This window comes from Aulonocara sp. 'chitande type north' Nkhata Bay, linkage group LG4 (genome assembly GCF_057382095.1).
Source record: "Aulonocara sp. 'chitande type north' Nkhata Bay isolate Kocher_YH1m ecotype deep benthic linkage group LG4, A_spYH_male_GT1.1, whole genome shotgun sequence".
NCBI classification, from domain to species: Eukaryota; Metazoa; Chordata; class Actinopteri; order Cichliformes; family Cichlidae; genus Aulonocara; species Aulonocara sp. 'chitande type north' Nkhata Bay.
The window spans coordinates 13,164,634-13,191,661 of NC_141347.1; the positions used below are offsets into that span (position 1 = coordinate 13,164,634).

The following is a 27,028-nucleotide window of genomic DNA, read 5'->3' on the forward strand; positions in this document are numbered from 1 at the left end:
GCTCAGGTGCGCTTCATCCTCATTCAGAGGTGAAAACTTTCCGAAACCGCTACCATGGATTATAAGATATCAGCAGGCAGTCATTTATGAAAATACAGTGAAATATGTTGAAGCATCGCGGCAGAGTCGGAGGAAAGCCCGATTAAAGCCGTTAAAGTCCTCTGTGACGGTAAGAGACCGAAAACTCAGTTATGTTTTTAACTCGGTGAAACGGGAACTTAAACTTTGGATGTTTGATCATTTGTGCTGTTTTTGTGGCTATAATGTGGCATACATTGCGTCACCTGTTGGTTAGATATGATATAGCAAAGTTTTTTATACATATATTTAAAGTTTTATTTTAATAAGACCTATACATTTTCTCAAAATAGACCAAAATAGGCTTGCCTTCTGTTACTGTTTTCAAATTGAAACTTTTACTCTGAAACATAGCCTGTAAGATGGTAAATGGCCTGTATTTATATAGCGCTTTTCTAGTCCCTAAGGACCCCAAAGCGCTTTACACATCCAGTCATCCACCCATTCACACACTGGTGATGGCAAGCTACATTGTAACCACAGCCACCCTGGGGCGCACTGACAGAGGCGAGGCTGCCGGACACTGGCGCCACCGGGCCCTCTGACCACCACCAGTAGGCAACGGGTGAAGTGTCTTGCCCAAGGACACAACGACCGAGACTGTCCAAGCCGGGGCTCGAACCGGCAACCTTCCAATTACAAGGCGAACTCCCAACTCTTGAGCCACAATCAACAAGATCGTTTATGTTCATTTTAATTTGTCCTGCTGCTGAATAATCAGAGAAGCACATATAACTTCAGTGTGCAAGCACAAAGTGAAGTCATGTTTTAACAACAGCCCTTAAACTGAAACTCTTTGTGCCTCATTCGTACAAATTCATGTGTCCCAGTCTGATCCCCTAGTTGTGAAGTACTTCCATTCCACCAGTCAACCTGGTGGAGTGGAAGTACTGAAGACCCAGGCAAATATGTTGCATTACTTCCTGGGGGATCTGAAATGTTAGTCATCAAATGTTTCCATACAGCCACAGCAAACTCACAAACCGGAAAGACTTTTGCAAAATATGCAGCACACTCTGCTCTCTTGGCCACAGTACAGAGAGGTAAGAAAAAAACCCCAGTTTGAGACATGAAATAAAACCACAGTGAATCTACTGTATACTTTCTGTTTATGGTCAGACTGGAGCATCTTACTCTCTAGCCTGCTTACATAACCGCTGTTTGCTAGACTGCAGGTTGAACATGTGCAAACACTTTTTCTTGTTTTGCCTTATCTTCAGGCAGACTCAAGAAAAAAGTAGAAGAAAAAGAAAACGCAAACAAACACTACGGCTCTCTAAATGACTCCTCAGCACTTTCCATAGCTGATGTAAGGCACAGTAAACAAACTGGGGAAACTGTACCAACAACAGTAGCTACTTTTACCTCTATAGTCCCGCATCCATGTATATAGACAGTGCAGGTACTGTGCGAGCTGTGATGTGCGACGTGACGTGTCACTCAGATGTCATCGTGGTCAAAGGCCCCAGGTGTTGTCCTCAGGTAGCACCAACCAGGGGAGTATTTGCTTTCAGACAAGGACAGCCACCAATGCTCAGCCCTGGGTCTGAGTGTCTCGCTTTCACAAAGATGCTTTTGATATCATAAGCTCAGGACAGCGATGCAAATCAAAACGGCACCGAGATCAGTTTTAACCTGGAGGGCGGTGAAAAGAGAGGATGGACAGAAAGTGGCACTGAAAACGACCTGCTGAGTGAAGAGGAGGGGGAATTTCAGACGGTGCCCAAAGTTAAAAACAAAAAACTGCAAGACAGATTTTCATGCACAAAAAAGTGACTGACTGTAATGATGCAAAGCCAATGGAATTGATAATGAACCATCATTACAGCGGTGGTGATGGATTTTCATCTTCATGCGGATGATGGGAGCGGATTCGAGTTTATTAGCAGGAAAGAATCCTGGCTCTTCCATGCGATCTGGCCTTCCATTCTTCCACTAATTAGATTGATGCGTCTGTTGCCTCGCGTGCTGGAAAACTCCATTCAGAATGAATAAAACCGTGTCACATAATCGTGGGTAAAAAAGATGAACAAAGGGGAGAATAGTGCAAGGCACAAAAATAAATGCTTCGAGGCATTTTCATCTAGTCTGTACAGGAATAGTAACTCTTATCCATTTATCCACCCACACAACACAAGTACTTTTGCTCAGTACTTCAAGTCAGCATCAATTTTTTTCTGTAACGTTGAAAAAGTCTGACTGTGTGTTCTTCTTTTGTTTCCCTCTTTGTATTTCTCACCTTATTCTTTAATCAAGGTTTCCACTGACTTTTATCTTTTACTACTCTCTCCTCTCTATCTGGCTCTAAAGCTGGACTCTTAAACTCTTTTTTTTTCCCTCCAGCCTTTCACACTATCTCTCCAACCTTTTCTTCAACCATCCCCTGTTCCCACGTAGCTCACATCCTCTCCTGCTCTCGCCTGTCCTCTTTCAGACCTTTACTTTCTTCTCTTGTCATGTCTGTATCCATGAGGAACCCACCACAGCGCCGGCGCTCTCTAGGTCCCGTCTCGCCCAAACGCATCTACAGAAACCTGTCCTTCAGACTCAGGGGGGGTGGAGAGTCATCTGTTGCCGCCGACTTGGATGCGCCTAAACGCCCCAGCAAGTCTGCAGATGCTGTAAGATATCCAGGTGTCATTCTGAAAGGGAGCTTTGGTCACGTTGACTGAAATGTCATCTGCCTTGGTTTCTGTTATGGTTAAAAACTATGAGATCTCTACTTGACATTACACGCTATCTCTGTGTCACTAACCTCCTGAGACCTGACAATACATTTTGTGGACACGTGTCTCTCAAGGGTATTCCAATAGGCGAGCAGACTCATTGTTAGATGTCTCACGTGTGAGGCTGTCACCATCGTCAAACTGACTCCTACTGTAGTTTGACAGCCACATTTTATGGGAGCAAGAGATAAAAAAAAAAATCAAAGCTAGTTTCAGAAAATAAATCAGTCCTCTGTGACAAAGCATTGTAAGCTTTAAAGCCGACCTATTCGGTTTATCTTATTTCCTGTCATATATTCTGTCATATATGTTATTCATATATTAAATGGTAGATTCGCATACTAAACGTGGTTGTAGTCAGCATATGTCAACAATACAGAAAATACCCCAACAATGAAACGACTATGAGCAAACACTTGGCGACAGTGGAAAGGAAAAACTCCCTTTTAACAGGAGGAAACCTCTTGCAGAAATAGCCTCTGGTTGGGTATTTTAAAACACATTTCTCTTTCTGTTACTGGCTCTGTGTGGCGGCACAAAGAGAGGCACACAGCTATAGCTGTGAGCGCAGAAGCCCGCAACGTCTGCTCTTCATCCCTTCTATTTACGAACCGAGCGGCTGCACAAAAGCTAAATATATAGTAACGACTGATTACTTTGAACTGTGAACTGTGCATGCGTTGTCATGTATGCAGTGCATGGGCAGTTACCTGAAGCTTGCGATTAGTTTATTTAGGGATTGGTTAATTGATTTTCTTGATTGGCTCACAGCCCTGACACACACTGGCAGTTGCTCATAGTTTGATCTCCCAGGTCCATTTCAAATATTTTTGAGCTTGTTGAGTATGTGTCAAAACACTGTGTGTGCAGGTAAAAATTTATAGTTTTAACATCTGCTTTAAAAAAAAATCAAAACAAAACAAAAAAACTGAATTCTTGAAGTTCAGCATTAAAATTTTCCAGTCTTCTTTTATTTTATTGAGAAATTCCCTAACGTCCACTACACAGGGCATTACATTACACTGGGAAAAAATGCTTTCAGAAAAGGAAATCACTCTCAAGCACCCTCTGTTATATAGAGCTGCTCCTGCTGCTGCTTCATATAATAATAAGAGCAATTCACAAACTTTCCTGGTCTCAGGAGGCTCCTGTATAAAGCATCAGTCGAGGCACCTTTGGTTTATGATTTGATTTGTGTCCGATATCATTCTCCCTTTTAACGCTCCCTTCTCTTTACTGCGGGAAATAAATCTCTCTATCCTTCTTAACCCTCTTTCTCTTTCTCTATCTCGTTCCTCCACCTGCCTACCCTCCCGCGGCCCTGCACCCTTTCTCCTGCTCCCCATCAGTACAAGACCCTGTGGGAGGCAGTGGAAAATGAGGATACACTGGCTGTACAAAGCCTTCTGTCCAGAGACCGCAGCAGCGGTGGAGGAGGCGGAGGCGTATGGGAGAAAGGAGAGAAAAAAGACAGGGACTGGGAGAGGGACCGGGAGAAAGGGGTGAACAGAGTGAGTGAACAGGGGCTGGTCCCCCTGGATGTGGCTGCCCTTACCCACAATTCCCCGCTGCTTCATGTACTGACAAAGGCAGGAGCCAGACACAACCCTGTTTGTAAGTCTTTTCATGTAAAATGTCAAAAGTAATGGTGTAAAATCAGATTCTGTACGGCTTGACTTTAATTCAGATTATGCCCTTTGTCTTGCTTCGTGTGCTCGTCCTGTGCCTCTCAGTGTGCCGACCAGCGGAGTGGGCACTCAAGCTGGACGCTCTGGTGGCCTTGGCAGATAAACGGACAGAAGAGAGGAAGACGGAGTTAGCGAAAAAGGCCGGGGCAGGCCCTCAGGCACAGGCTGATCTTCAGAGGCACATCCAGCTCTGGAGGCTGCGGCAGCAGCTGTACTATCGGATGAGAGAGAACTTCCAGAACACAGGTCAGCGGTCAGCTTGTGGTATTTCACTGTTTCGCTGCTTAGCACTCAAACTCAGATCAGTTTTCTTTCTGTTTTCAGTGAACTCTCGCTCGTTTTTCCCCCTCATTCTTTATTTCTGCTCTCATAATAAAACTTTTTCTGCAGCCAGCGAAGTACTTTCCTGCCAATTTAACTCTACAAAGCCACCCGCCACTGCTGACAAGACGGCAGTGATCAAGTCTTCAACTCAACATCTTGCTTAAGTTTGACTAAAACTCTCCCTCTAGCCTCTTTCATCTCATCCAACATTCAGCAGACTGCCGTATCATCAGCCTTTCAAATCCTCTCCTTCCCTGCACTCCCTCCACTGGCTGCCTGTATCAAATAAACCCTCACAGCTGTAGATTTCAATAGAAATTCACACGTGCAAAAACCTTCAAGACTTCGGCAAATCATGCGTCGACGCATCAGGCAACTTACCATCCTCTGCACCACCTGTTCAAGCCTTTTCCTCTTGGCTCTCTGTTGGGCTAATTTTTTTTGTCTTATTTTTTTCAGATTTATATTGCAATGTTCCCCGCTGTACCAACTTTAACAGCTCTTTATAAACGTCTCTCCTTAGCTCTCGTTTCATTTCTCTTTCAAGCACAGCCAATTCTCTCTCTGACTGTTTTATTATCGCAGCGTTATTGTAAGGGCAGCCAGGCCCCGGCGCTTGTTTTCATGTGCAGTGAAATTAAACTCACTCTTATTGTAAATCTCGCTGGGTAGGAGAGCCGGATGGCATCTTTAAATATAAAATATGGATGTGTTTTTGTCTGACGACTGTGACTTACTTATGGTAATGTTTTCACTCAAGATTACATCTTAGGCTGAAGAAACGGAAACACAATTAGATTTAATCATCAAACTCTGGCAGCGTTTTAAGGTACATAATTGTGATAATAAAAAGCTCCAAGATTGTCTTGAAACAACACAGAGTCTGCAGGGAATACAATTTTCAACCCTGTAAAGCCTGAGCCATGAAATAATGGCCCCAAAATTCAAAGTTTTTGAATCTGGAATGTTTATTCAAGCATCATTTTTCACAAAATCTGGTGTTTTTGTGCAATTTATTTAGGTTTTTCAGGAGAAAGATTTGATGATGATGTAAATAAATAGCGCACAAATACACAAAATTTGTAAGTGTATTTACTGCATACAGTAATTTATTTATTTTTCTGTTTTTAATACAGTTTAATTCACTTTGTCTTGTTGGCCCTTGTGCTGCTGTAACATGTGAATTTCCCCAGTGTGGGATTAATAAAGTCTGTCTATGGTACAGTTGGCCCTGCAGGGTTGACATCAGTCTGGAACAGTCTGATTGCATATCATTTTTCAGTAGCCAGCTGCTAATGCAGTGCTCGTTTTTAACCTTTCTTTAACTGTTGGCAAACCCAGTCAGATGGTTAAAGATTAAATGCTTGGTTGTGGCGCTAAAAAGCACCAGTGTGGGAATAAAAGCCATGGAGAAATAGCTTTTATGTTTAAGAGAATAATAGCCGTTACTGTATCTATCTCCTTTTCTGTTAGTGTGTGCCCTGCCACCAGCTGACCTCACCATAGGCCGAGGTCAGACATCAGTCTGTGGTTGCCGTGATCACCTATTTAAGAAAACCTTAGCTGAGCTAGTGTAAAATAATATGTAGTCTTTCTAAGATAGAGGACAAATATACTAGTGGTTATCAGTGATATCTGTTGGATGTGATAAATTTTCCGGAGTTTATTTGTGTGTGTGTGTGTTTTTTTTTTGTCATCAAGTTTACTGCAGTGTGATATTCTGTAAAACTCAGTGCAGTACTTTGGCTGTCTGCATTTGTTCTGTTATTTACTCGTGCTCATTTTAACCCGATTTTTATCTTTTCAATGTTCCACGCAGAGCTCCCGGGCTCCCCCAGTCATGTGTCCATCCTGGTGACGAGCACATCCTCTCTGTTTGTGACAATCAAAGAGCCAGAGGGGGACATGGTGGGGCTCATCACCCGCTACAGAGGTAGGGAGAGAACCAGGCAAGAAGACTTTCATGGAGGATTGGTTGAATGGATGGGTAGATAAAAGGGTCAGTTAGATGTGGGGCAGAAAATGGATCGATTCATGATGGATAGATAAGGAAATTAATGGAGTATAGACTTTACTGGTGCAATTTAATCAAAGTCTTGAAAGTAATTTAAGCCGGCTGACACAGTATCTAGTTTGGGCTGTTTTTGCTGGTCGGTTTTATAGACGTATAAATGTCATGCTTCGCGGCCAAGAATAGATTAAGCCCAGATGCAGCAAGTTCCTAAACCTGTAAACACTCACGTCCTTAAGTTATCCCTCACGAGGGGTTTTGAGCAAAGCCAGAGAATAATCTATCTGTGGGATTGTTTTGCATTCACAGTCGAATGGAGCACCTCGGCCAGCTTCAAACGCATCCTCGGCACGGCCCAAGTTATAGAGACCAAGAACCCCTCCTACGTTATCAAGGGGCTGACGGCAGTAAGTCGCCCACAGTCACACGTATTCACAACCACAGATAACAGCTGCAAATGCACAGATGCTGCAGACACGCACAGAAACTGACACCTGTAATTTCTTAGAGGCACATAATCAAGCAGACGGGTATAAAACACGTGCTGCAGCTCTGCACCCACACACACTGTGTTTATTGCTCCTCCATCACTATCTTCTGCACTGAACCACCTCTCATAAGAGTACACTTATCAGCAGGCTCACTTTAACCAGATGAATTAATAATGAGAGCGCCGTATGGCTTCTTGGTTAATGCTCGGTGATAATTTGGCAGGTCTGCTGTTTCTCCAAACACAGGGAGTGCATTACTTCGTGAGAGTGAGCGCCTACAACGTGAAAGGATGGGGCCCGCCTCAGTGCTCCACTCCAGCCAGCGCTGCCCCCTCCAGTGAGTGTGCAGAACTACACAACTTTGATGAATGTGGATTTTGAAGCTTCGAAAGAGCTCCATTCTTTCCCTCTTTGTCCCAGTGTAATAGAATTACTTAGCTGACATTAAGCTTGATGTGAAAGAAGTCCAATCCTCTCGTGGCTTGTAGATTAATGAGTTATTAAAACGTGGAAACTTAAAGACGGCAACACGAGTCAATGGGCCTTGCAGCCGTGCCGCTTTGACTTTGAATTTTTGGCTCGTAATCTTTCTTGGACGCCACCCACCCCTATCGCTGGGCTTACTTGCTGTTACTTTCTACTTCTAACAAAAGCCAGAGCTGCCAAGCAAGGATTTGTAATGGGGAATAAAGGCTGAAAATATTGATGTCAAAGCAAACACTGGTCAGTAAACAATCACAGCCAGAGTGTAATAGATTGCCCAATTTATCGTAAAGGAGATTTGTTGTGCTTTTCCTTATTTTCTGTCACATATGCTGTTACAGTAGACAGTATATCATATCAATCATGATAAGAAATCCCTCTGAACCCAAAACTCAGGCTTCAGGCAGTTTCTTTCTATACGTTACTATATAATGTCAACATGCACACACACAGGTGGGTGCAGAATCCCCATCCGCCTGCTGTTAATACCTTGAGATTGAGGGGCTTCACTAAGACCCAGTATAAGATCAGTAGGAATTATTCTGTCAACCTTGAGATGGAAGTGAGCGGAAATTAAATAAATAAATAAAGATTCACTTTAAAAACACACACACACGCAAAAGATCCCCAGCTTAAATAGATACATGATTCGAGCGAGTCACAATGAATCAACTTCAATTTCAACTTTCACAGCATACAGACGGTCTCTCATGGAGACGCTGTCGCTTCCTAATCACCAAAAGATTAAAAAAAAAAAAAAAAGCGGCACTCAGGAGTCGCTTGCAAATTATTTCTTGCTGTCTTAGCTGATTTTCCTAATTGCATAGAAGTGAAAGCCACAATCTGCTTCTCTCTGCCTGTCCTGTGCAGGTTGGAGAGAGTGCGCTGGTGTAAAGTCACAGCTCAGAAATCACGAGGCCCTCGTGAGGAAGCTGCTGGAAGATGCCAAGGAGTCGCATCTTAGAGGATATTGCATAGGTAACGTGAGACCTCTGGTTTTTTTATGCTTTGGTGCATTGGGTCCAAGTGCACATGTTGTTGCCGTTGTGTGTGTGTAATTATACTTGCACAAAATTGAGCTTTTATTGAAATTCTTATGTGTTGTATTTTCAGCCTTGCCTTAAGAATCTCGTGTGGTATTCAGATGTTCATGTTGTTTTAAAAATAATTTGAAACACATCTTGAAATTATAGTAAAAGAGAATGCAAAGTTGTTCTTAAAGTTGTTTGCACAATCTGCTTTTTCATTTAACCTACTAAGACCCAAACTCTTTCATGGCATGCATTTTTAATTTCTCTTTGCTATTTGGGCTGATTGGGACCTGATGAATGTAAAAACAAAGAATTACCTGATTTTTTTTTTTATTTAATTAATTAATTAATTTTAACCTGATTTTTGTTGCTGAGAAAAATGAGATCCACATATGAGGACATTCATTTTAAATTTCGATAGAACAGTGGCAGTACAATGTCCTGGTAAGTGGATATCAGGCCCTTGTAGAGCAAAATTTACTATTTTGGTCTAGACAACCCAAAATGTGTCCACATATGTGGACGCCAGGTCCTAGGAGGGTAACGCTATGAATGAATGGAAAGAGCTCCCTACTAGCCTGACAGCATAGACATTTTCATATTTTCTCCCAGAACTCAAAAAAATTGATTTCAAGAAGTCAGTTTTGTCAGATACAACATCTTTATCTGAATTTTGTTTATATACTGATAGGGTAGTTTGCATGTAGGAGTTTTGTGATGTGTTTAAGGAGCCGTCAGTGGGCGATCGTGGCTCAAGAGTTGGGAGTTCGCCTTGTAATCGGAAGGTTGCCGGTTCGAGCCCCAGCTTGGACAGTCTCGGGCGTTGTGTCCTTGGGCAAGACACTTCACTTGTTGCCTACTGGTGGTGGTCAGAGGGCCCGGTGGCGTCAGTCTGTCAGTGCGTCCCAGGGCAGCTCTGGCTACAATGTAGCTTGCCATCACCAGTGTGTGAATGGGTGGATGACTGGATGTTTAGAGCGCTTTGGGGTCCTTAGGGACTACTAAAGTGCTATACAGACCATTTACCATCTGAGGGGTTCTACCTGTTCAGGGACTTTCTTACATTTTGTCCCATGCCAGTATTTAATATCTAAAGAAAATATTAATTCTGTGTTCTTTAACTGTGGTGGTTTACATGTTCAAAGTAGCTGTGTTTTCCGTTCAAGATGTGTGCAAACAGTCAGAAAATCAGATTATTTGCACAAGCCTTTAATGTGCATACTCGACAACATTTTATTTCTACTTCTCACCATTTATATCAGCAGCATGCGCTACAGATGTCAGCTCCTTTAAATACAAAGAGAAAAGTCTTTTCCCTGCCTTCACCCAGTCAAGTGTCGTGCGTGCACAGTGAATGTATTTTGGGAGATAAAATGAATTTCATCCAGTCTGATCCTCCTCGCCTCCTCTCCACAGAGAGCTCGAAGCCCCAGAGTCCCAGCAAGCGTCTGTCAGTGTCTCGAGGCATCAAACAACTGTTCCAGTCCGCCACCAAGTTTGTTCGTTTCCTACAGAGGTAGCGCTCAGTCTCTCTTACCTATCCCACTGTGCCCTGAGGGTATCACAAGTAATGGATTAAATGCAATCCCATTAGAGCAGCATAGGCTGCAAAGTTGAAAAGCCTTATCTCTTACTGTTATTGCAGAGAACAGTAGTCACATTAGAGCCACTGTAGCTGTTAGTAAAAAGGTCTTTTGAACAGAACGATGGCTGTAATCACTGGACTGTGGCAAGTGGCAGGTGACTGATAAATCCTTCATCCTCCCACAAGCGATCCGTCGACCACACTCACCACATCAGAAGCTAGCAAAGTACAAAAGATCGTGCTGCATGATTATGTTCATGAATATGAACCACAGTGAAGGTTAAAAAAAAAAAAGAAAACTTTGGTAGTGAACAGAGAGAAGTTGACTGTGTTTGGACCCCTGAGTAATTTAAAAAAAAAGAGACCATGTTTCCTACTGGACTGTCATGTTGGTCTATGAAACCAGCCTCTGTGCTTTTGCTTTACTTGAGGGATTATAAGCTGCTTTGACAGTAATAAGTGTTTGAAAATCCACTGGGTGATTCAAAAAATAAATTGCTGTCAAGCCACAAAATTGATCTTTTTCAGCTATAAACTTTCCCCCCGGAGGCATTGCTTTTTATTGTTTCTTGTAATTTTGCGGTCCGCGGTGACTTGTGAAATTGAAAGCAGCGTGTGCACTTTTTCTGACGATATCTGCGTTTTCTCAAATTGATCCGGTCAGGGGGATGTACTTGGCGACTGTGTTCTACCACAAGGATAACATCCTGGTCACAGCCGAAGATCAGATCCCACTGGTGGAGATCCAGTGCTGCTCCACCTCCATCACCCAAGACTTCCTTTGGCTTGCCAAGGTGAACTATTACATAGCTTGTTGACTCACTGTACAAGTAATTGAATGATCACAATTCATAAATATTAAATATATTTACAGAAAATGAATCTCAGTGTGATTTTTCTGCTTAAATTGGGTGTTCGGTTTTTCTTGTAGCTGTCCTGTGCATGGCAGCAAGTGCCCTGGCTACAGCAAGGGCTTTCCTCCGCTCACTCATCTCCCTCCTCCCTCCTTCAGAACAGACACAACATTTTAAGAGCTGTTTCCCAGCTGCAGGTAGGAAGTTAAGCAGCTTATTGTTAAGATAAGAAGCACCAAAATGGGTTAATTGCTATTTTAATTACTTCTTTACATCTCTTCCTCCTCTTCCTTTCCTTATTTTTGCCATGCTTTCCTCTGTCCGGCTACACAACTGCGCCCACAGATCCCCTGTTTGGCTGAATTAATCTCCAATGCACTTATACTTTTTAATCCTTGGTTTCTCTTGTCCACCTCTCTGATGTCAGTCTTCTCTGGGAGCAGTGGACCTGGGCCAGATCTACTATGAACCCCTGAAGGATCGGCAGGGCAACGTACTGCTAGTCACTCTGAAGGAATTTCCAAACACTCCCAGGTAAGAAAAGGTCAAAGAAAAAGGGCAGAGAGCACCAAAAGGGCTTTAAACTAATTGGGCAAATACAATTTGGAAAAGTTAGAACCCTGGAAAATGTAAATAAGGGCAGAATGCAAGAATATGAAAATCCCATAAACCCATACTGAATACGTGAGAAGACACAGGAAACATATTTGTTTAAACTGAGACATTTTGACAGGGGTGGGAAAGTAAAAAGAAATGTTTGGAGGAACATTTTGCAATTAATTAGGTTAAATAGTAACAGGTCAGTAACACGACTGGGTATAAAAAGAGCATCTTAAAGAGGCAGAGTTTCTCAGTAAAGATGGGAATGTAGTCAGCATTCTGTAAAAAACTGTATCTGGAAATTATGAAAAGAAATCTGAATAATGTTCTGAAATTAAAATGCAAAGACTTTGATGATCTCATATTATGTTCTGTATATTATTAGAGAATATGGAGAAATCTCTGTGTGTAAGGGACAAGACTGAAAATCTGCCCTCAGGCAACACTGCATGAAAAACAGATGTGATTCGTCATGGAAATCACTGCATAAGCTCAGGAACACTTCCATAAATCACTGTCTGTGAACGCACTTGGCGTCCACACAATTCAGGTTAAAGCTCTATCATGCAAAAAGAAGCCGTATTTGAAAATGATTCTGAAATGCCTCTGTCTACTCTGGCACAAAGCTCATTTGAAATAGACGGAGACAACGCGAAAAAACTGTTCTGCTGTCAGGTGAAGGTGGTGAAAAGCAAAAATCTTTTTTGGAGAACGTGGACACAACATCCTCTGGACTAAAGAGCAGAGGCACCATCAGCACTCGGATCAAACGCCTGCATGTCTGATGGCATTAGTTTGCATCAGTGCTGATGGAATTGACAGTTTGCACCATATATAAAAGGTTTTAGAGGAATGTGCAGTGTGCTCTGGTCCAAATTATGTCTTTTTCAGGTAAAGGCTAAACCACATACTGCATTTATTATAACAGCATGGCTTCATAGTAGAAGTGCTAAACTATCCTGTCTGGCTGTCCAGGCTTTTCACCTGCTGAAAACATCTGGCACGTCATGAAATCATAGTTTCAGAATTTACCAGGAAAAAAAACTTCTATCACACTATCACAACAAAAATGACCTTTGTTTGCAGTCGGTGGTAGCGTAATTAGGTGTCAAGCTGGGCATGTTTGGAAGTCATGCTGTACAATATCTTTGGGTTATACAGCCTGTCAGCTGGTTGTTGGTGGGGTACTGGCTTTGCTATTCTTGATGAATCGACCTTTTCTTTGGTGGTTCCACGTGGTTGCATTTCATTTTTCCCTGGCTTGTCTGCTCTAGCCCCCCCGACCCCCCGCTCCACTGGATGCCTCTGGCACGCCTGGAAAAGAACCGCAGCAGAACGCCTCTGCTGCCTGAGCCCACCGCCATGGACATGCTCGCTGAGCAGCTCAAGGTGAGGAGAGGAAAACAGTCGCACCCAGCAGCGGCTTTCAACAATAGCGCATTGGGCGCTGAGTTTTACTGAGCCACTAGTTTACCTCCTGTGCTGCTAACCCTGAAAAAGCACTGAAATTAATTTGGGATCCCCAAACTGAATTAGCTAACAACACATAGTGAGGCAGGGGGAAATAAGTCTCATAAGCTTTACATCCTATTAACAGATCTTAACATTTCGCTCTCTTTTGCACCGTATCTCTTTGTCTCTGTTCTCCAGGAGAAGCTGTCCTTTCACAGGCACAGCCTCCAGTGGGCCCAGCCGGGTCTGTATGTGGGCATCCTGAAACTGTGTAGCTCGGTGGAACAGATCAGGGTGCTGGTGCCTCTGAGGTTGCCCAGTTTACTCTGCCACACACGGGTTCGGCACAACGCGCACGTGACCAGGTAACGTAACTTGACCAGGTGATATCTGTGTCAGTCCCTTGATAGACTATGTTGACGTTCATCAGGTTATTGCAGTATTTTTACAACTTTATCTGGAAAACAACCGTCGAAAAAGATATACTATTTTAAATGATCTGCACAAACAAGTGCAGTATCTATACAAATGTTAGGGCTTCAACAGGCAGTGATACTGGATTGTTTTTGGACCTCTCTCCTTACTTATTATGCCCGTTTTGTTGACTGTGTTTTTACTGTGTGGCAGAGAGGAGTGGACGTGGCTTCAGAGTCATGTTTACACTGCAGCCAATGGCGGTGTTCAGAGTCTGTTGGACGCTGAGGACGAGAGCACGATGGAGAGCAGCAGTATGGAGGAATTCGTCAGGTCTCTGAGAGCAGCAGTCACACATCTCCTGACGAAGCTCAACATCCCCCTCTACAGGGTAAACACTACTTTCCAGCCACCTCATATTTACCTGAAACACCTGAAATTCTCTGTCAGACTATTATGAAGAGAAATAATCTTTTAAACTGATTTTCTTTGTCCGCTTTATGTTGTTTTATCAGCACTAGCTCTTGATCCAGCGGAAGGATTTTCTGTTTCTCATCTGTATTTGAATAATTGTGTTTCTCACAGGCGTATCAGTACGGCGTGTACACCCAGGAGTTGCTTCAGTTTGGGGATAACCTGTCAATGCTGCTGCTGCTGCCTCCCAGTGAGGACTTCAGCTCCAGTTACTGGCCTCTGGTGGGGACCAAGGAGCCCGGCCTCACCATGCCTCTGCAGATCTTTGAGCTGGGTAAGTGGAAAACTATATATCCAGTGGATCTATTTAACAATGGTAGCGCAGAGTGTTTCAGTGATGAGAAAAGGGACCCAGAAACGGCGAGCTAGACTGACACATACCGTCTAAATGAGACTACAGTTTTAAATGTTAAATAAATCCCTGCAAAGATATGCAGAAAGCACACTGAGGCACAATGTCTAATGCAGTTCACTGTTCTCCTCTCATTAAAGCTAGAGTAGAGTGCACTGATAAATTCTGTGGCTTTTTCCTCCTGGCTTTGATGAAGTCATTTGTCTTTCCTCTCCTCTCTGGCTTGTAACCCAGTTCACTTCTGGACATATGAGCGGGATTTCCTCTCACAGTACTGTCAGGCCTGGGTAAGGCTGGAGCTGGACACTCACCTTGCCCAGCAGGCTCTACGGGAAGCGCTGGAGACCAAAGAGGTGCAGGAAGCCCGGGAGCGGCTGAACCACATCAGTGGGCTTTCACAGGTGAGATCCTGTGACACGTGGTTTATATTTGCTTCCACTGTTGCCAAATCCACATTTCAGTTGACTTAATTATATTAAAAAAAGTAAAGTAAAGATTTCATAATGAAAGTGAATTAGAGACAAACACTTTACTGTCTCTACTGCCTGTTTTTTATGTTTCATTAGCGTCTGGATGTGGTCTGGAGGGATGCCCGCTGGATTATGGACTGTCTACAGTGTGTTCGGTCCAAACAGTGGGTGGGGGCGGTGCCTTTAGGCCTGGTGATGGGAGGAGACCCACCACCATGTCCTGATGGTGAGGAAGAGGAGAGTTTGACTGTCCGATTGTCATGGCCCCATCGATTAGCACAGAGAGCCATTACAGGTACTGCAGTCATGCTAGTGTACACATGTAGCACTGAATACACAAAAACATTATTTAACATGAATTTAATTACTTATTTACATAATTTTAAAATCTGTTGACTTTCCCCTATAATGGCCTTTAAAGTTTGCATGTTAAATGTAAAAGTTGTGACAAATGACTGGATAGATCAACTGCCTTCAAAGACCTGCTGTGGAAGAGAGCCTGAGATTGATGATAACCAATGATTGAATGTGGAGTGGTGTATAAACACATAGTGAGTGAAAAAATGTGAGTGAAGAAGACAAATTCAGAGCATCACGGGAAGCCCCAGCAGCCTAACTAAAGGAGGATTCAGGGTCACCTGATCCAGATCATTTTATTTATAAGATTAATTATATGTTTAAATCTTATTCGATCAATCTGAAAAGCAGCAGCAGAAAGCAGTTGCGGATATTTATACTTGGCAAAACAGAAAATATGTCTGCTAGTCAAAACACTTGAGGGAAAATTGAATATTACAATGAACTGTTACCATTGCACTGTCATAATAACCGCTGTTACAAGAATTAAGTGTAATTTGTAGAGCAAATGATGCTTTAAAACAAAGATAAATACTTTCTCTTTCTCGACCTTATTTTCTTCGTGCTTCTCTTTCAGAGAATTCGGGCAGTGCGACTCCGCCAAACATCGTCACCGCTGAGGTCTCAGCTCCAGCTATCCCTGCAGAGGCTGCGCTGGTGTTGATGGAGGGTGTCGTGAAGGGAGGGTACCCTGTAGACATCACCACTCAGTTGCCTGCAGACTTGGCAAGTTCTGGCCAGTCAGATTTGGGATCTGGAAATGCTTTAATGGAGTCTGGATTGAAGCCTGCTGCTGTTGCACAGCTGGAAGTGGACTATCCAACTTTGGACACACAGGAGTCCTACAGCATCACTGAAGTAATCCGGCCGATGGAGATGGCAGAGTTGGTGGACATCTTGCCAACGCTGAGTCTCATTGAGGAGGAGAACCCCTCATGCCCATCCACGCCATCAGTAATGGACATGCTAGAGAGCTTTGGACTGGACATTGGTGAAAGAAACTCCATCTTTGAGTTTGGGAATTCAGACCCAGTGGATGGAAGCAGCTGCCCGTTGTCACAAGAACAATACACGCCTGCCTCTTACGGCACGGTGAATGGCGCAGATGGTGATGCGCCTGTTTCCACAGACGTTCCTCAAGACAAAGCAGAGACTCAGAAGCTTCCCAGTAAGGGGGCGTGTCTTCCAGTAAGGAATCAAGTGGAGTGGGAGAGACCCTCTAACAGCCCATCCTGATGTCAGCTTAAACACCTGGATCCTTCAGACTTTAGTGTGAATTTACATGCAGAAAATCCAAATTTGACCCTGTGACTTAGACATTCTCCTTGTTTCCTGATCTTAAATCAGTGTTTTAAATGACAGGCAGATACAAGCTCATATCGCACACTTGTCACACCCAAGATAATGGAAAATACGGGAAATGAAAAGGAGGCTGTGTGGATTTTATCCCTTTTTTTTGCACATTTCTTTGGCTTTAGTTTATCTTTTCTAATATAGAGTCCATTTAACCTTGTTAGGTGGAAAAATTAAGCTATATTGTTGCTGTTATGACTTGAAAACCCATTATTCACTACAGCACAAAAACATCCACGCTGCTGCTTGTTGGAGCTGTAAACAAACCCATTAAATTCCCACAATTCAGTCAAATGGAAGCATTTGCTTGGCAGATTAAGAAAAGCTGTCATACTTGCATGTGTAACTGAATAATTACGGCTGTGTTTGGTTTGGTTCGAAGCGGTTTCTCTGGTTTATTTACCACAGAGAGGCAAACTGAACGAGAGCGCTGAAAGCATATTAGAATGTAAGAACACAATAGGATATAATGGTCTTGCCTTTCAGCTCGGCGTCTTTCAATGAAAGTCAGTATATGGCCATTTTAATGAGACGCTTTTTCAAATTAAACTTCTTTGTGCGTTGCCACAGTTAATACTATTATGGAAGTGCAATATGTTAGGCATAAAATACAAATGCTTGAGTCGGTTAGCCAGCCTTGAGAGGCTGAATCAGCGTGCGACCTCATAAACGAGCTGTAGTAATGAATGTACTATTAATGAAATGACATCTAAACATCCCAAACATCCAGATAAATGAATTTAGAGGCCGTTTGTATCTCCTACATGTCCTCACTTCTAGGAGAAAATCAATGCCTGCATGTCTGATTTCAAAAGCCCCTGCACTCTCTGACAGCTGCTAATGCACTCCTGCTTGTTTGACATGTTATCTCACTCTGTACTTGTTAAGGCTGGAAATCCATCATAGTTTAATGCAATTTCAAATCACTCAGAATGACTTCAAGCGCCCATTTGATGCTGGAAGATGGTGCACTTACACAGATTGTTAATTAAACAAAGAGGAGCGCGGAGTTTGACTTGAGATAAGCAGCTTGGTATTTTAATCGCACCCCCATCCCTTTATGATAAAACGAAGGCGTAGAAACATCAGCTTTGAACGGTATTTGGTTTAACAATACAATCTAGTGGAGCGATCTGCTGAGAATGTCCCCCCACTGATGTGTCGAAATCATTCGTCTTAAAAGAGCAGATAAAGGACTACAGCAGCGTGATGTTCAAATTCTTATTAAGATAGAGCCGGCTCTGACAAACTTTGAATAGTTACAGGTGGGATCAAAGCAGAAGTTTTTTCCCCCTGTGTAATTTAGTGGGAAAGCATTTATGGTATTTAATGTGTATCAGAGGAAGCTTGGTCACCATACATCAGTTAGAGCACATCATTGATCTTGTGCTTTAAATGCTCAGTCTGTGTGTGAGGAGGTGAAAAGTGTTGGGATGGTGAAAAGTCATATCAGGTCGACCTGACCATACAGAGGGGAATCTGCCCCCTTTGGTAACTTGATACATTTTTAGATGGAAGAAGAGTGAACTGGTGTTTGCTCTGAAGATGATGGACCATAGATGGCTGTTTACTGACATCTAGTGGTCAAAATTATTAAAACTCTCTTCAATTTGTGGCTAATATGCGAGTTTTGGCATTCGATTCATGCTTTTCTGATGTTTACAACTGGCTGGAACATAGATGCAATGCAATAATGAATAATAAGAGAAATGTTAAGTAAAGTGAAAACAATCAAAACTATTTATCCTGTCACACTCAGATCTGCAGTTTGTTGTGTTTATCACAGCAGGGCTCACAGTAGTTACTGAAATAGCTTTTGTTTCAATAAATAGCCCGCTCTTAATTTTAGTGTGCTTTAAAAATGATAACACTGGCATCAGTGTTGGTATTAACTACTGGTATTAGCTCATCTTAATGACTTGCTACTGTTTTGGTGTCATGTATTTACTGTGTAATCTGTGGCCTGCAGTTTAGGTTTCTCTTTAAGTGGCAAAAGACAAGGGAGGAAATTTTACACCACAGGGCTAACTCTGGCTTATTTAGTTATTTTCCTGTTTGTGAATAAGCACAGTCCATTTCAAATAAATCAAAATTAAATCAAAATGTTCAGAGTTTCAGATCTTTTCCAAAGCTCCATGTCCAAAAAGGTAGTTTAAAATGTAAATAAAAACAATGCAAAGATTTGCAACTTCCTGGCCCATATTTCACTCACAGTTAAACAGAGAAAACCTATTAAACACATATAAGTGTTTAAACTGAGCATTTTCAGAAAAAAGTGTGGCACTTTTGAATTTGGTGGCAGCAATACGTAGCAAAAAGTTGGGCAGAGGCAACAAAAGACTGGAAAATGAAGTCATAGTAAGAAACAGCTGGAGGAGCATTTCGCATCTAAGAGCACCTTTGGGGGGCAGAGGTTCGAATAATTTCAGAATAATGTTCCTCAGTGTAAAACTGTGAAAACTCTGAATGTTCTCATAATAACAGCACATAAAATAGAAAGTTTCAGAGAATCTGGAGAAAAATCTGCTCAAGGGACAAGGCTGAGAATCAGTAGAAGATCTCTGTGATCTTTGGACCCTCGGGCAGCACTGCATTAGAAACAGGGATGTTTCTGTCATGGAAATCACTGCATGAGCTCAGAGACGTGTCCAGAAGTCTGAAGTTCACAGAAGTCTGTGAACATAGTTCATCATGGCATCCACTAATGCAGGTTACTTTATTAAAAGAAGAAGCCATATGTGAACATGATTCAGAAACACTGTCTTCTTGGGGCCAAAGATCTAAAACAGACTGAGGCAAAGTGAAAAAAACTGTTCTGCAGTCAGAAAAAACAAAATTAAAATTTTTTTGGTGAACATGGACTACCACATCTGGACTGAAAAGAAAGGACCATCCTACTTGTCATCAGCACTCAGTTCAAAGCCTGCATCTCTGATTGTATCATGGTACATCAGCTTGCACATCTGTAAAAGCACCATATGGTCCCATCCAGATGACATGTTTTGTTGGGAAGGCCTTGCATATGGACAATCCTAAACTACATACTGCATCTATTATAACATCTTTGTAAAAGAAGACTCGGGCGCTGAACATGCTGATGAAACAAAACATATGACAAAGAAGACCCAGGACTGTAGAACAGCTAGAATCACATATCAGACAAAAAGGGGGAAACAGCTGGTCTCCTCACTTTCCAGATGTTTACAGACTAGTGCTGAAATGCTACACGATAAGGAACATGGCCCTGTCCCAATTTTTTTGAGACATGTTGCTGCCACCAAACTCAAAATGAGCTAATATTTTTCTTAATATGGTTAATTCTCCCAGTTTTAACATTTTTCTTTAATGTTTCTATTATTAATAAAAATGTTTGGAGTCTGCCAAAAGTGTGACTTTGGTCTGGAGATTGGTGAGGATAACTTAAAACACCATTAGCCCTGAACTGAAGAACTAAAGGCTTTTTGTTAGTTTCGTTACGTTAGGATATTCTAATAATTGTTAATAGACGGAAATAGTATTTCTGTCTTTTTGGTGAAATTGACGTTGATGCGTTCATTATGTGAGGATTCACTGCCATCTAGTGGTCACAGTTTGAAACAACAGCGGGCGACCGTGGCTCAGGGGGTTGGGAAGCGTATCTGTAAACGGAAGGTCGCCGGTTCGATCCCTGGGCTCTCTGTCCTGGTCGTTGTGTCCTTGGGCAAGACACTTTACCCTACTTGCCTACTGGTGCTGGCCAGAGGGGCCGATGGCGCGAAATGGCAGCCTCGCTTCTGTCAGTCTGCCCCAGGGCAGCTGTGGCTACAACCGTAGCTTGCCTCCACCAGTGTATGAATGCGAGAGTGAATGAATAGTGGCATTGTAAAGCGCTTTGGGTGCCTTGAAAAGCGCTATATAAATCCAATCCATTAATATTATTATTATTAAATTTGTATCAAAAGATCGAATTATTATTTCTCACTCGTGTTGGCCATTGTATTGTCACAGAGCTCCGTTAATAACACTTTTCTGCAGTTTTCACTGCAAGCTAACACGTATCCCTCGTGTTATCATTTTTTGTGGGTTTGGTTACACTGTGCGTCAGGGTGGCAGTGTGCAATAGTGATGGGATTTCCGGCTCTTTTTAGAGATCCGGCTCTTTCGGTTCGGCTCACTAAAAAGAGCCGGCTCTTTCGGCTCCGAACCGGCTCTTCAGGTTGTTTTGTTGCTTTAATTAATTTATTATTAACAATAATATAAAATTATGCACAAAAGGAATTACTAACGTAAAAACAAGTGGTTTTATTTATATATGTTTATATATAAATATATGCGGTGGCCCCTAGAGACAAAACACGTACAAACTCCAAAACACATTTCTAGCATGAACTGAACTTCCAAAGCAGAGCTACTAGATCACTTAAATTACACAATTGAAAGCATGTGTGTATTGTTTGTGTATTTATACACAGGCACTCATACATATATTCAAATAATTTAAAAAAAAGTTCATTTACCTGTTACTACCACACACCAAATCCGGTCGTTGGTACTTGCTGGCTTGTGTAGCCACAAGATAACAAAGGCTCAACACTGCGCCCAGCATCCTGGAGCACTTCTGTTGTCTTTTGTACGTGTTTTGAGTTTTTATGTGCTTCTGAGTTTTTACGTGCTTCGGAGTTTGTACGTGTTTTTACGTGTTTTGGAGTTTTTACGTGTTTTGGAGTTTGTACGTGTTTTTACGTGTTTTGGAGTTTGTACATGCTTCAGAGTTCGTACGTGATTTGAAGTTTGTATGTGCTTTGTCTCTAGGGGCCACCGTAAATATACTTTTATTTATTCACTCCACATAAAATGTAATAAATAAATCATATAATACAAAAATCAACTATTCACATTTCAAGTTTTAACTATTTAAATTTTCAGCTTTTTCCTTTCACAAATTTAAAGTGAAAAGAACACAAAACACTGCAAACCACAACACAATTAAATATAAATTATAATATGAAAACAAAAAGAACATGCATATTCTCTGTCATATGGACCTGCATGAATAAACTTTCTCAATCCTTTATCATCTGCAACCGAAAATAGTTGTGGATGATTACTATACCTTTCTAATGTTGTTGTCCCTGCCTCTCTTTCTCTCTCTCTGGCTCTGTTCCTGTGCTACTGAGTGTAACTACCGCCCCTCCCCCCTCTGCCCAGCGTAAAGCACAAGGCTCGCGTGCAGAGTGAAGCGGAAAAAAAGTGCGAGAGAGAGGCTGAGAGAAAGAAAGAAAAAAAAAAACCCACGTGACGGCTCGCGATAAGGAGCCGGCTCGCGTCGTTCACGTCAAAGAGTCGGCTCTAAGAGCCATTTCGTTCGCGAACGACCCATCACTAGTGTGCAAGCAGCGCCTCTCTGCTCCACCACAGATTGCAGCTGCATTGAAGCACTCTGCGGTCAAATGATCTAGAAACACGAGCGTATCTCAGAAACAGCCAGTCTCTGTCTCTCTCCAGGATTTCAGCTATTTTTAAAAAAACATTTTGAAGGCTTCACTACAGTTTCTCCATCAGAATGTCGTCATCTGAAAGTGCTGCGTCACATGAAGGTATGCCCATTACACTTGTGTTGCATTACTTTGGATTAGCAAGCTGTGAACGATCAAATCACTTACCCTTTGAAATGTAAATGTGCCTACATGATTTAATATTATATATGTTGCCTGGATGTGCATGCATTATATTAATGTCAAAGGTAATTATGACACACACATGACTCTCTGTTTGGCAGTCAGTGAAGCATCAGCCCCCACATCAGAGGCTGAATCTCTGAGGATCGTTCTGCTGGGCCGGACCGGGACAGGCAGAAGCTCCTCTGGCAACACCATCCTGGGAAGGTCTGCGTTCCTGGTGGACGTGTCCCCCTGTTCTGTAACCGCACGATGCAAGAAACAGAGCGGGATAGTGGGAAGGCGGAGTATCTCCGTCATTGACACTCCCGGGCTCTTCCACACACACCTGTCTTCTCAGGAGGTTATGGCAGAGGTGGGACAGTGTGTTGGTTTCTCTTCTCCGGGACCCCACGCCTTCTTGGTGACACTGCAGCTCGGCAGGTTCACCCATGAGGAGAGGGAGGCCTTTGAGTGGATCAAAGCTAGATTAGGGCCTGGAGTAATGAGGTTTACGATGGTGCTGTTCACCTGTGGTGACCAGCTGAAGGGGAAACGCATCGAGGACTTTCTAGAGGAGAGCCAGGAGCTGTCTGAGTTTGTCAGCAGCTGCTATGGAGGATATCACGTCTTTGATAACAGCAGGCAGGAGGAAACAGATGAATGTTCACATCAAGTCATGCAACTTTTGGAGAAGGTGGACCAAATTGTGGCTAAGAATGGAGGCGGTTGCTACAGCGATGAGATGCTGAAGGAGGCTGAAGGTGCCATAAGGGAGGCACATGAGAGGATTCTGGGTGAAGCTGGGCACGTGGTGGAGTCTATTCAGACAGAGGCTGAGGTCACAGAGGGGCGGCTGCCAAGATTGGAAAAGAAGTGGGAGGATGAGGAGAGGAGAAGGGAGGAAGAGGAGGCCCGGAAGAGAGCGGAGAGGCTTTTCTGGTGCGAGCTGGTGACCGCCCTGGGGAAAGGTGCTGCGGAGGGGGCAGGGATCATGGGAAAGGACAAGGGGAAAGGGAAAGCTGTGAAGAAGGCGAAGGTGGTGGAGAAAGTGGCAGCTCTGGCTGCGTCTCCGCTCTCTGTCAGGTCGGCTGCGAAAGCAGTGGGAGGGGCCGTGAGAGAAGGAAGCAAGGTGCTATACAAACACAGAAAAACTTTACTGCGCTGAAAGGTAAATCAAAGAGACAGGACACAACGAAACCCACGTGGTGAGGACAAGTCACTTGATGTAAGGCCAGATGGACTTCTTTAGGTTTTGAAGACGTTTCGCTTCTCATCCAAGATGTTTCTCTAGAGAAGGGGTCAAATCCCTACCAGTGGTTTATAGCCCAAGACCATCCACCAGGTGCTCTAGGGATGAAAAAGCCTCCTGGATGAGAGGCGAAGCATCTTCAAAGACCTAAAAAAGCCAAGCTGCCATTTTCTCAAGCTCCACCATGACCTGGATGAATGAGAACCTACAGATGCATCACTTAACTATGATTGTGTTTCCATTGTTCAACACCACAAGCGCACCACACACGCACTCTTAGACTATACTGTGAAATACGAACTCACAGCACAATAAAGTCACAAAAAAAAAAAAGTCCAGTTCATCTTATTATGACTTCACACATTTGTATTTGTCAAAAATAGGTTAGTTCGCTACACAGATACAATACATTAAAAAACAATTTTCCCATCATTTCCACCCCCGACACAATGGCGTGATTTGGTTAAGGTAACAACACAGGAAGATTTAAAAATAAGAAGAACTGTTTAAAACATTGCAGCAGTTACCTTATCCGTCTTTGGCTTCATATAACAAGTGACAACATATTTTAGCCCTTTATTCTCTTCTGTACAAATGCACTGACACACAAAAGATGACGAAGGGATTCATCAGTTTGCAGCTGGCAGTGAGGAAAGGAAATGGTTTGCATACAACGCAGTGACCTATTCAGGGAGTGTCTAACAGCACAGAGTGAAAAAGGACAACACGCCGTAAAAAGATCGGGGAGCACAAATGTACAAACACTACCATATTTTTAAAGACTATGTGAAATGTGAAGGATTTATACTGAAAGAGAACTACGTGTAGTCCACCTGAGTGCTGTACAAAAAACATTGCAGCTACATTTTTGTGCTCAAAATACTTTTGATTGTTCAGGATGTAAATGTAAGCACCTCCAGAGTCACAGTCACCCTCAGCTTCCAAAGAAAAACAAAAAACAAAAAACCCACAAGCGTGCACAAATACTGTTTCTGTACTGCTGTTGCTCACTTGCCTGGTGCATATTAGGGACACACTTCCAGTGTCGCACCTGCATCTTATGGACTAATAAAACAACCATGTAAACTCCTGCAAATGTACAGACTTAAACCCAAAGAACCGATCAGACAAAAAAAGAAGAAAGAAAAAAATGGTCTAAACTACAATCACAGACCAGTTATATCATTAAGTACAAATACAGCTGAAGGATCTGCTCTCAGATGCCGATACGTGGCAGGCACAGAAGGGTGGAGGGCTGTGGTGGAGGGGTCCGTTTTAAACCGGCATCGGCAGGGTCATCTTTCCTCTTCCCCGAAGCACTGAAGGAAGACGGACGAGAAAGAAAAAAGTGAGAACACAGCGAGGGTGAGGGAGTGTTTTTTAGCTTCCCCCACTCCTTTGTTTAGCAGGTGAGCAAACACTTTAGAGCAACCTACAGCAGCTGGCATTAAGGATACATATCCTCCCTCGACAGGTAAACAATCTGAGCAGAAGCTCTCTTTCAGTCACAGAGCATAGCTGTGTGCTAGATTTCATTGCAAATTACTTCTGCATGCTGTTTTATATCATCAGAACAGAAAGTGCAGTAAAACAGGCAAGGCCGATAACCCTAATAATAACGCTGCAAATATCGGATGATTACTCAAACATAATTCTGGCGTGGCGTCCTGCCAACGTAAATGGATCACACCTAGACTCGGCCCTGTAGCGTAGCAGCGAATGATCGTGTTCTTACTCACCTTTTGTGACGTAGAGGTAGAAGAAATCGCAGTAGAAGATGGTCTGCACGACGCCGGACACCACCGCGATCTGGTCGAAGAAGCCCTCTGTGTGATAGCGCCACACCCAGTTGGCGATGTAGAGGGCTCTGTAGAGGCCGAGGAAGAACAGGTAGTGGGTGGTGATGGACTCCGCCTCGCCGGTCTTGGTGATCATGAAGAGCTGTGGCATTATGGCCACTGCTTCCAGAAAGATGGAGAAGGTCCACAGGATCTGGAGGCAAAGGGGTGCGTGTTAATTTTAAAGCTGTTTTTAATTGAGGGAGCTCTACATTTCTGACAGACACCTTTACCTCCATTGGGGTGAAAGCATAGTTCTCCAGGAAGGACAGCCCGGTGACTGGGACCAGCAGGAACTCCACGCGGAAAGTGTCGTTCTCAGAGTCGTACGTGTTCCTGAAGCGCATGTAGATCAAGTACACCGTAGCATAGGACAAAGCCAGGAACACCACCTGAGGGCGGAGCCAAACACTGATCAGGAAAAGTGAACTTAATTGAAGACACTGTGAAACACTACAAGATGCTTTTGCTTATTTTGCTAACATCCCTGCTTTGTGTTTATTATATATATATATATATATATATATATATATATGTGTGTGTGTGTGTGTGTGTTAGTGAACACACAGAGATCACAGCTGGTACAAGAAATGAATGACTAACTTATGGCGGTCATTCAGCTCAAAGGTAATCTGACAGGGAAATGTGTGTGTGACTGTGTGTGGGTGTGACCTACAAACTTACCTTCATGACCGTGTTGTAAGCAGAAATGTAGACCGTGAACAGGTCGAGATACCTGGTGGTGAAGACAATCGCAAACAGCACCTGAGACTTCCCAGAGATGCCTGTAATGGAAATAAAATGAGAGAAATTAAAAGTGAGAGGATGAAACAGAGAAGTTAAACGTTTCCTTTTTTTTCTTCTTTCTTCTGCAACTCAGCTGTGCAGCTCTCTCACTTTAAACAAAGCTGTATGATTGGTCGAGCAGGCTGCTCTTAACTTTGTTATCATTGCCACGTAGCTTCCACTGGCGCAGGACAATCAGCGCCATGCAAATGCCATCCTTAATGCACACAGCAGATAAGAGAAGTTTCATTGTGTCACAGCTGTTTTTGTGCACCACAGCCACACGCATACATCTTTAGCGCGGATGAAAAATCATAACAGCCCAAATGCACTGATATGATCGCACAGCACCCACACTGTGTTGCTAGTGTCAACCTACCAGCACACGACTTGGACCTCCATATCTTCAGCAACAGGATGATGATAGCCACCAAGTGTGACACGTCACCCGCCAGACGGAAGATATTCATGGTGTTTATGCTCCAGCAAAAAACCTTAATGCAACTCCTCACGGGCCTTGCACGTCCTCAGGAGGCAGTCGCTGCTCATAAAACGCCAAAGGGGTGCTGTGCTGGCGTGGGCAGAGAGGCGACAAGCTGCGCGGTCACGGTCGGACGGCTCACTCTCTGTGCGCGTGACGCTAGACACAGACTCCGTGGATTCCGCTTACAGATCCGTGTGTGCCGTGGACAGACAGGAAAACCGCTTCCGAGGTGGTGACGTGGCTGATAGCTCAGCTCTTCGCCGTCATAGATTCATTACAGAGCTAAATA

At 43.2% G+C, this 27,028-nt stretch overlaps 3 protein-coding genes across 3 annotated transcripts; 2 read left to right on the forward strand and 1 right to left on the reverse strand.

Moving 5' to 3' along the window:
• Positions 1-46: 46 nt before the first annotated feature.
• LOC147332117 (ankyrin repeat and fibronectin type-III domain-containing protein 1) lies at positions 47-18,791 on the forward strand. The gene is made up of 19 exons (XM_086290564.1): positions 47-169; positions 2,335-2,699; positions 4,154-4,418; positions 4,538-4,738; positions 6,636-6,749; positions 7,137-7,234; positions 7,565-7,655; positions 8,672-8,779; positions 10,249-10,348; positions 11,082-11,211; positions 11,349-11,468; positions 11,699-11,805; positions 13,146-13,260; positions 13,522-13,688; positions 13,951-14,128; positions 14,323-14,485; positions 14,798-14,964; positions 15,130-15,328; positions 15,968-18,791. Exons 2-19 carry the CDS (start codon positions 2,535-2,537, stop codon positions 16,624-16,626), a joined length of 3,147 nt encoding a protein of 1,048 aa, XP_086146690.1. The 5' UTR covers positions 47-169; positions 2,335-2,534; the 3' UTR covers positions 16,627-18,791.
• A 3,312-nt stretch (positions 18,792-22,103) lies between these two features.
• Positions 22,104-24,727, forward strand: LOC147332118 (GTPase IMAP family member 7). The gene is made up of 2 exons (XM_086288529.1): positions 22,104-22,319; positions 22,502-24,727. The coding sequence occupies exons 1-2, from the start codon at positions 22,286-22,288 to the stop codon at positions 23,545-23,547; spliced, it is 1,080 nt and encodes a 359-aa protein (XP_086144655.1). The 5' UTR covers positions 22,104-22,285; the 3' UTR covers positions 23,548-24,727.
• kdelr3 (KDEL endoplasmic reticulum protein retention receptor 3) lies at positions 23,873-27,022 on the reverse strand. The gene is made up of 5 exons (XM_086288530.1): positions 26,635-27,022; positions 26,154-26,254; positions 25,703-25,861; positions 25,371-25,623; positions 23,873-24,950 (listed from the first exon to the last, which is right to left on the reverse strand). Exons 1-5 carry the CDS (start codon positions 26,723-26,725, stop codon positions 24,907-24,909), a joined length of 648 nt encoding a protein of 215 aa, XP_086144656.1. The 5' UTR covers positions 26,726-27,022; the 3' UTR covers positions 23,873-24,906.
• Between the last annotated feature and the right edge of the window lie 6 nt (positions 27,023-27,028).